This window comes from Halichoeres trimaculatus, unplaced genomic scaffold (genome assembly GCF_033239565.1).
Source record: "Halichoeres trimaculatus isolate MK-OKI-2021-1 unplaced genomic scaffold, fHalTri1.1 fHalTri1_scaffold_20, whole genome shotgun sequence".
NCBI classification, from domain to species: domain Eukaryota; kingdom Metazoa; phylum Chordata; class Actinopteri; order Labriformes; family Labridae; genus Halichoeres; species Halichoeres trimaculatus.
In genome coordinates, this window is record NW_027437198.1 from 26786697 (window position 1) to 26796512 (window position 9816).

Consider the following 9816-nt stretch of genomic DNA (forward strand, 5'->3'; position numbering starts at 1 on the left):
CAGTAACCTGTCCTGAGACTCGTATCTACATCTGCTATGAGGCAATGCATGATTACACACTCTGCCTTATTTTTTTGCAGCTGCTCTGGGGTATTTGGCTGATGTGTTGACATATTTCATTTATACCCTTTGAAAGTTCTAATTAGAGGAAAACTTTCAAAGTACATAACCTGCCTGCAGATAAAGCGTCTGCCTTGTTCTGGCAGAGAGCATCCAGCTTTGCAAACATCACAATAATTGGTGACTAAGTACGAGCTGACAGCCCCTCTGATGTTGCCGTTTTGTTACACAGATGTGTGAAGAGCTGTGTGATGCTGCAGCGCAGCCCTCAGCGCCCCTCCACAAATAATAGCGCAGGAGCAAAAGAGCCACTCAAGCCAGGTGAGCAGGCCACCTCTCTCCCATCCTCTTCCCCCTCTCCACCACCCACACAGCAGGGTCCTCATGTGTGCTGGTGAGCCAGGACATCCTACCTGACGCTCAACTGGGGAATGTAATTTATATCTGCTCGGTCCATTTGCTATTAAAAAGAAAAGTTGAGGCATAAAGTGTGACCACGCAGCGAGGAATAATAACAAATGTGAAAAAAATAATTTCTCCTTTTTTCTGTTGTAAGCGTGACTTCCTCATGTAGCCGCTGAAAAAAGTAAAAATGAAACAAAACAGTGTCCTAAAATGTGTCCTGAGTATTAAATCCTAAAACTGAAACCAGCGTGTTCAGCATTTCCGTTTCTTGTGAGCGAGCACTTTTTATCTCTGATAATTAACTAGGGATTTAACGATGCAGTGCACTATTTTTTAACTTAAATTATGTTTATATTTTCATTCTACTCTGTACAAAATTCTTTATTCATTATCGAAACAAATATGTGATAATTCAAATTGGCTGAGATAAAAAAAATAAATCGTGAGGGCTGTTTTTCCTTAAACAAAAATGTAAATCCTAAACTAGGAACCAGAGATGTTATTTATATTATTCATTTAGCTATTTTGGTGTAAGATTTGTTTAAAAAATCAATTTTTTATTCATTCTTTATTATTAAAGATAAAATATAATTTCATTTGCACTTTTAGGAAAAGGACAAACTTTGTTTTGCACAGTTTACCCTATTTCAGAGAATTAAAAAGGGAATTCTCTTTAATTTAATTTTAAATATTTTGAAGTTTTTATGCATTTAGATATACATTTGTGTGTGTGTGTTTTAATTTTCGCATTTAATACATGGTTTGTAGTTTCAGAAATAATTTAAAGAATATTTTTCAGCCATATTTTGTCTGCAAGCTCATTCTGTTGAAAATGTGTGCGAAAATTTTGGTCGATATCGATATCTGATATTGTTTTTATGGACAATAACCTATATTTAGCAATATTAATATTAGAAAAAAGAAATAAATAAAATTAGAAATAACCTAAGATGATGCGTTGGGGTAGTTCAGAGAAAAAAAGTGGCACAATTGTGAGAAAAGACGATCAAAAAAAGTTGGTTTTGTCTGTTTTTTGGATCAAAAACAGTAAGAGAGACACAAAAGAAGAGAGTCCACTCTTCTTAGGTAGTTTTGGTGTTTAAAGAGTCATTAAAAACAATATTATTAGGGTCTTAAAAGATTGTTCAAGAAGCTCTGAAAACGGTCAGCATCTAATAAGTAAATATCTGCTGATAGTGATATCAAAACTGATATATTGTGCATCCCTAGTTCAAAAAACAGTGAAAAAATTGCCTTGTTGAGTGCATCATTACATCCCTGCAATTAACATTTCAGTTAAATGCTGCTGATGGAAACTATAAATATTTAAGTGAGAACCTAAAGTGTTGTTTTAACCTCTACCTGGTTGCTGATGCTGCAGGATTGGCTCACCGAGCACCTCTATAACACTGAGGAGAGTTGAGCGGACACTGTGGGTTAAAGGGCCTGCTCACCACAGTGCTTCAGAGACAAAAAGGGGGGATGGAGAGAGATGGAAAGACAGAAAGAAGAGAGCTTCCTGCGCTATTATCCATGTGCCTCTTCAGCAGAAAATGCAGTCCCAGTTGCACAAGCACCATGCCAGCACAGAATGACAGAGGGTACTGTACACCGAATCACTGTGTAGTAGGGAGGGAGCGAGAGAGGTAGATAGAGAGGAGAGATGTAGAGTGTGACAGCAGTGAAAAGACAGAGAGAGGAAGAGAAAGAGTCAGAGAAGCGTTACAAGGACCCTAAAGATAGGAGTAAGAAAGCAGAGCGTGCAAATACAAACCGGGTCATTGCTGCTTAGCTAATAGGGGCCAATTCGCTGCAGGAGAGAAATGTCGAACACCCCAAGTTGTGTACAATAAGATAACTGTCCTACAGGCACAAACACTATACACTAACACAGAAATTCTAAAGCTACATAAAACACACTCTCTCAAACACAAATGTAGCCATTCACACCATCTAATGCTCGTCTTTTGTTTGCTAAATGGAGTGAAATAAGCACAGTCCTCTGTTCTTTGCCTCATTTGAGCTACAGAGATAATCAGATGTGAACAGGCTGTTTTTAAATGAGCAGCGAACAGATGACAGCGTTTCATTCACAATCACATCCCTCTGAAAACATCTAAATGACAGTTGTTATTATAAATATATACTCTTTTGTGCATCTGCAGGTCTCAGCAGAGGAACTGGACTTTACGCAGATTTATCCAGGATAAAATCTTACTGTCATAACGTGTTTGGGTGAGTTTAAACAGAAAAAAGAGCTAAAGTATTATAATAAACAGGCTTTAACGACTGTGCTTTATCCACTCCATGCTTCAGAGTCGTCTTATCTCACAGGATGGCTAACAATGACTAATGGGAGACTGGTTTAAAAATCAAACTTTATCTATAAGCTCTTTATAAAAACAGGTACAGCTAGGTCTTACATCATCATTTTAACTGTCACACAGGAAATGGAGTAGGCAGAGGACATGGGAAGGGGGGAGGACTTACTGGGTTTTAATGGACATGAGACAGGTGATTCTACAGGTTAGGTGATAAGAGTGTTTAAGAAAACACTGGATGCATCTATATGGACAGAATGAACTGAGTAAAAGGTGTGGCTCTTATTCCTCCCTGGACCAATCATCCACTCTCACAGCTGGTCCAATGGTGCCAAATGATAGATGCAGCCTTACCGATTCAATGGGCTTGTCCAGGGACGCCTGCTCCAGCTCCAACTGGCCCTCTTCATACTGGTCGAAGTGATTCCCACCCTGAGCAAAACATAGTAAAGAGCTCACATTAGAAATGTGTAAGATTTTCATAGGGTCTCTGAGATGAGACTGTCAGAGCTAGAAAACACTAAAGTTCTGGCAAAATCTCCTAAAGGACTGATTTCCAAGATCTTTACTTCACGGCTTTATTCTGATTCTTCAGGCTTTAACTCTCTGAAGTCAAAAACAGGAGCGTGATCTGGACGTGACGTTTAATCCTGCAGACTGGGACAAGATTTGCAGCAGGGTTTTTCCTATCTCTGTTATAAATATATAAAGGTACATTTATCCACTTGTTTTGGTCATGTGATCGCATTCAAACTTTCTGGAAGGGGGTCACTGTAATCCAGGAGGTCCCTGGCAAACAGTTTTCGCTGACTCCCTCTTTCTGTCTATTTAACAAAGCTCCAGACAGTTTCTCTGACTCAGACACTTCATTTTAACTGATAATTCACAGGCCCCTACAATCAACACATGGACCTCACAGGTCTACGCCCTTATTCCTCTTGAGAAGTTGACTCATGACTAGGGCTGCACGATTATCGCAATCGCAATCGCAATCGCAATGTCAGCACACGCAATTATGTAATCGCAAAAGAGGATATCGCAATTGCAATCGCAATGTCAGCACATGCAATTCAGATTTTTCTCCATGATAACCAAGCAAGCAAGCGTGTAGACTCATCATGACACAACTTTTTTTATTAAATCGCAAGCACAATCGCAATCGCAATATTGTCCACCTAATCGCAAATCGCACCTTTTCCCCAAATCGTGCAGCTCTACTCATGACCTTAATCAAAAACCAGATCAGTTCTGGAGGATCTAGGAACCAAGTGCACTCTGTCTTGCAGAAGATGTTGCTTACATCTGCACCTGGAAGATGAGGACTGTTTCCCCCTTCTTTTATCTCCTTGAGGGGACCGTGCTTTTGCTGCTGTTGCCCCAAAACTCTGGAACGGGCTGCCTCAGAGTATTAAACTGGCCCCGTCTCTGTCTGTTTTTAAATCCCTTCTTAAGACCCACCTTTTCTCCCTGGCCTTTGATGCATGCTAGCTGGCGATTGTATTATTATTATTATTAATTTTATTTACTTTATTTTGCTTCTTCTGCGTTTTTATTCATTTTAGTTTGTTTTATGTCTTTTATATCGCTCATTGTCTTTGAAAAATTCATTTTATACATGTCATTTGCTCACCGTCCCAGTACTCATTGTAAATTTTCATTGTCAAAAAACAATCTTTGTATATATCTCGCTCCAAATAAATATGTAAATAGTAATATTTTTCTACTTTTCTATATTTCTTACATTTCTTTATATTTCTTCAAATTTCTAATTTTATTTTATATTCTATTATCGTATTTTATTGTTATCGCATCACTGCACTTTGGGTTTTTTTCGTGAGCTGCTGTGACAAAAGAAATTTCCCCCAAGGGGGATCTATAAAGAATATTCTATTCTATTCTGTGTCTATTCTTTTATCTTGTATCTTATTCATTCTCCTGTGCAGCACTTTGTTTTAACTATGTTTTTTTTTAATTAAAGTGCTTAACAAACAAAGTTGGATTGGATTGTATGTGCTTTTTGTCTTCCTGTATCTTGTCGTCTTTTCAATTTTGTTTTCATCCACTCCTTTTTCTTGTGTACATGTATGGCACCGTTAGGGATGCACTGATCCAGCTTTTCTGGTCCCGATACCAATACCTGGGCTTTGGGTATCGACCAATACTAATCCTGATCTGACACCAGTGTTAAATAGTAACCTACATGTTCTACTGTGAGGTAAGTATGGTAATGTTTTGAGTAAAAGACAAAACTGAGTACATATGGAATTGCTGAAGTGAATTTTTATTCAAACTATAAGTATTTAAATGTTAAACAGCGGCTTTGAGGGGCTGAATCGGCGTGGATACCCAATCCGATTGGAGCATCCCTAAGCATAGTGCTCTCTGTTAGTTTGGGGTGGACCTTCTTCATGTTTTGCTGTGTGTTTTGTTTCATTTTTTTCTAACATTTGTGTTTCTAAAATTAAAAATTCAATGTAAACAAGAGTCTTAAAAAATGGAAATGCACAAAACCCAGTCCAACTTAATGCATGATTGTGTTCTACTGCCAAAGACAAAATCTTTCAGTATTTGGAGTATTGTTACTAAATAATAGTTTGCACCATAGCAGTCAGCACAGTAAACTCTGGCATTTACTGGGTGTATCTTCAGCTCTGAGCTGGTGTTAGCCCTGCAGAGATGATTTGTGTCTCTGTCTTTCTAAATGTATTCCAGCAGCAGCATCGGCAGAGACAGGGTCCCTCCTCAGGCTGTTTGTCGTCTGAATTTAGAACACAGCGCTGTTTACACAAACTGAACGTTTGAAGAACATGCCCTACGTGGGACACAGTGAGTAATGGGCTTGCTACCCCAACCACCAAAAGGAGGGTGTTTATAGAGCGCTTTCTGCCCTGTGACAGATGGCTTCCTCTCTTTAGCAGCAGAGGAGAAAAGAAGGTCAAATTTGTCAGACTGTTTTCTTCTGATCTTCACACATAAAGGAAGCTCAACTATGTTGTTTGCTGTCCGTGTATTAGTTATAGTTCGAATAACCGTGCAGTGGGACATGAAAAGATCATTTACATAACAGCAAACAAAATATTCAACAACATCAGTTTATTTCACCCATGCACCAAGGGATGGATCCACAACAATATATTTATGTTTTTCTTCCATCACTGCAGATTTTTACGGTGTACAGCTCATAGCTGCGTGGTTAACGCTGCGGTAAAAGACAATGTGAATACAGGCCGGGCTGTGAAAGACACATTTTCCCACATTCTCTCTTGGGGAATCTGGTTTTGCAGAGATAAGCAAATGCTTGAACCAGTCTGCAATAATGAGGTGATTTGAAGCCACACTTTCAGTCATTAATTCAGGAGACACAGGAGCCCTCGTCAGCATGAGAGAAGCTGTGGATTATGAGGAGGAGGAGATGCAAAGGAAGAGCGCAGGACTTACTTAGAGAATAAATCAATGACTCTCCCTCCCCATCTCTTCTGCTTCCCACTTTATGTCCTATCAGCACAAATCCTACCGTCTCTGTGACTTATTTCCTCTGCTGTTTGATTTCTCATTTGCTTGAATGGTACACAAACACCACAGCAATGCTGAACAGTAATGGTCATCACTCTGTCCTCTGATGTATATCAAGAGAGTAAATTTCCATTTGTTCTACTTCAGTGAAATGGATGCAGCACACCATCCCACGTTAGAAATAAGAGAGCTCCTGCCAGACGGCTCTGTGAAAGCTTATAAATTGCCTGCTGTGTTTCTACAACTCAAGGTTAGCCGCATGCAAAGGCTCAAACAACAATGTAAATCAATAGAGCTGACTGAGCTGTTGGACTGGTTGTGCTGTCGATACTAGGTAGACCATCTGTGGGTGTTTCCTGCGCCGTGTTGCTTGGCAGCAGGCTTTAGTCTGTGGAGTCAGAGGGAAACTTTCTGAATACTGAACATATGAATGCCTTCACAGCAGATCTCAAACACAGAGCTTCACTGTGCTCAGCTGGAGCTGCTCTCAACAGACTCATTCAGACCATATAGCAGTTCACCTCTCACTGACAAAACACCAGAATACAGAGTTCCCACTGAACACCAAGACAGTGGGGATGAAAAAAAGCAACAACTCCACCATGTATGAGGTTTTAAAGCTAATTAAGCAACATTAATGAAGCCAATCCAAGATTCAAAGCTACCACGCTGATATTTAGAGGACACTCACTTGCTTTTGGGAAAGAGTCTAAAGCAGAACAAGACCTGGTCAGTGTTCCTGGTCGGTAAATAAGCACGTCACAGACATATTGTAACAGTTGAAACCTGTTTGGTGGCTTGAAATATGTAAATATACAAAGCAGAGCTGACGCCAGGTACTACGTGGGGAATGTAATGCTACCTGTAGTTTATCAGAAACAATACATGTGAGGAAAGACAGATGAAAAACACTTGACTTTCATTATGGTCCAGGCTTGCTTTTCTGTCTGGTCGGTGGTGTTTTGTTTGTTTTTTACTGGGTGCGGTTTCAGATCACTGATAAGCAAGCTAAAGACAAACACTTGAAATATGGGTTGGGAAATCCAGAAGCACAGCTCAGACATTACTGTAAATATGCAAAGAATGATACAAAATATGTTTTTCAACTAAGTTTTAAGTGATATATCATCAAATTTCATTTTTTTCCTTTTCTGGTATTATCATTATAATCACTTTATTTTTGCTTGTGTCCTTTATGACACATTACTTTCAATGCTAATGATGCTACTGTTTTGTTTTTCACTTTAGACAGCACTTTGGATTGCTCAGTGTATGAAAAGTTATTTCTAAAACTTGCTTTGCCATTAAATATCACATTCATAAAAACAGAACACACTGCATTACAGACACAACGTGTCAAATTTAACAAGAAGAAAACACACAATTTCCTTAGAAAAACAATAAGAGAAGTAATACAGGACATGTTTAAGTGAAATCAGCTGAATTCCTGGCGCTGGTGTTTCGTGACAGATTTAATCTAATCCTGTGTTATGTTGATAAATGAAGAGATGGATGACTGTGACTAGTTTTAATTTAATATAAAGACTATCTGTGTTTGTCGTGTTGGAGCTATGTGTCAAAATGAGACAGCTATTTCATGCTAATGCTGAGACAGGTTAGCCCGGCTAGCTCTGCATCGTTAGCATATTTGGATAAATAACCGTTTAACCAAGGTCAGTAACTGTTTGGTTCAGCATTAATATCCGTTAACAGGTGTTTTGTTCATAGAGCTACATGGTGTGTATCGTGTTACAGATTATAAGCCGTTACAGGACTCAGCCACAGCTCGTACCCAAACCCTGATGCGTAGGGAACTTAAATTCAAAGAGCCGCAGTGCAACTGGCGTTAGCTTAGCTTAGCTTGCGGTGCTAGCATCCAACCCGAAATGCACGAACTATCCCATAATAACCTTCGCCGTTAGCGACACTTGACTCATTGACTATGAGCAAAGACATTTCGGTGTTAAAATACGCGCAGGTGTTCTTTTGTGAGGCATGCATTACCTGGAAATCACGCTCTTCGTTGAACCTAGAAAATCTGTCGGCCATTTTCTGAACACAGCAGCAGCTCCTCTGCTCTCTCTCTCACCCATTCACATACACACGCACACACACACACACACACACACACACACACACACACACACACACACACACACACACACACACACACACACACACACACACACACACACACACACACACACACACACGCACGCACATACACACACACACACTCCCTCTCTATCAGAGTCCAACGGCAGCTCCGAGCTTAGGATGTTCACAAACCATTCCGTGTTTTTCAACTGACCTTTCACGATTTCCACCCCGATGTTGATAGTGACAGTGTTTATTAGGAAGCCCGTTGGCGCCAGTAAAAAACAATATGGCCCCCCTTTGAATTAAAATTATGAAATATGCAATCATTATTATATGGAAGCATGTCTCAGGTAAGAAAATAGATAGATAAATAAATAAATAAATAAATAAATAAAAATAATATGATATAATATAATATAATATAATATAATATAATATAATATAATATAATATAATATAACTAAAATAATGACAATTTAGGGACTTGTCTGTCAAAAAATTGAAATTATTAAATACTAAGTCTAAATTTCATAGAAGCTTGTTCCAACCAGTTAACAAAATAATTATTAAATAAATAAATAAAATAGGTAGACCTGCTGAATAATAACAAAAAAGATGAATAAAAGTATGAACAAATAGATTTTAGAAAGTATTTCAGATACCAAGTCTCAATTTAATGGAAAGCTGTTTAAGCCTGGTTTAACAAAACAGAACAAAAAATAATAATAAGAAAAAATAAAAATAAAAATAAAATAAAGTCATCCACTTTCTATTCTAAATAACATTTCTACTGCAAATAGCCACGAGAAATTCACTCTTGACTTGGGGCAGTAAGATATATTACTTTGCATTGGAAAGAGGAAATTACCAGATTTATAATATCCTCTTTGGACTTCATTTAAACACGACTGTCTTAGAGCTATAAAAACAAACACAAAAACAAAAAAAACCGTGTAAACAACAAATAGATGAGTAACAAATGTCTACAAGGTCATCAATCAAATATTGATGGACTGAGAAGCACATTCTATATTGAAGGCATTTCATTTATGAGACCAGGTGGGGTGTACATTCCTACTTTTTATGCATTTACTCACCAGCTTATTTTGAGAGCCCTGAACAGTGAAAACTAAACTGACCCCTTTACTTATTGTAAATCTTAAGGGTCCATTTAACTATTGAGTCCAAAATAACAGGCCTGAGTGTGACTCCCGTCCTCAGCCTTATAATAAACGTTTTATGATCAAGAAACCAAATTTGTAATTGTTAACAATAAAACTGCAGGGATGCTTCAGTTGATGGTTTATGACTCCATCCTGTGGTGATTCTATGTCATTACCCATAACCTCTTTTAGAAAGCTGGACACTTTGTTCAGATGAAAGGCACAGTTAAAGGCTGGTAATACTCAAAAACCGA

General features: G+C 38.4%; 1 protein-coding gene across 7 annotated transcripts in view; it reads right to left on the minus strand.

The window, feature by feature from the left end:
• Nucleotides 1-8402, minus strand: part of gpatch8 (G patch domain containing 8) — a 35243-nt gene extending 26841 nt beyond the window's left edge. For 4 of the 7 annotated variants that reach the window (XM_074697185.1, XM_074697188.1, XM_074697184.1 and 1 more), the window contains exons 1-3: nucleotides 8304-8365; nucleotides 3141-3218; nucleotides 2240-2275 (exon numbers count right to left, since the gene is read on the minus strand). Coding sequence is in view for 1 of the 7 variants with exons in the window: in XM_074697183.1 (XP_074553284.1) it covers nucleotides 3141-3218; nucleotides 8304-8348 (123 nt within the window). In the remaining 6 variants the exon portion in view is untranslated. Of the gene's footprint in view, nucleotides 1-2239; nucleotides 2276-3140; nucleotides 3219-8303 lie in introns of those variants that run through there. The other 3 variants (XM_074697186.1, XM_074697189.1, XM_074697183.1) reach the window with 2 other exon arrangements.
• Between the last annotated feature and the right edge of the window lie 1414 nt (nucleotides 8403-9816).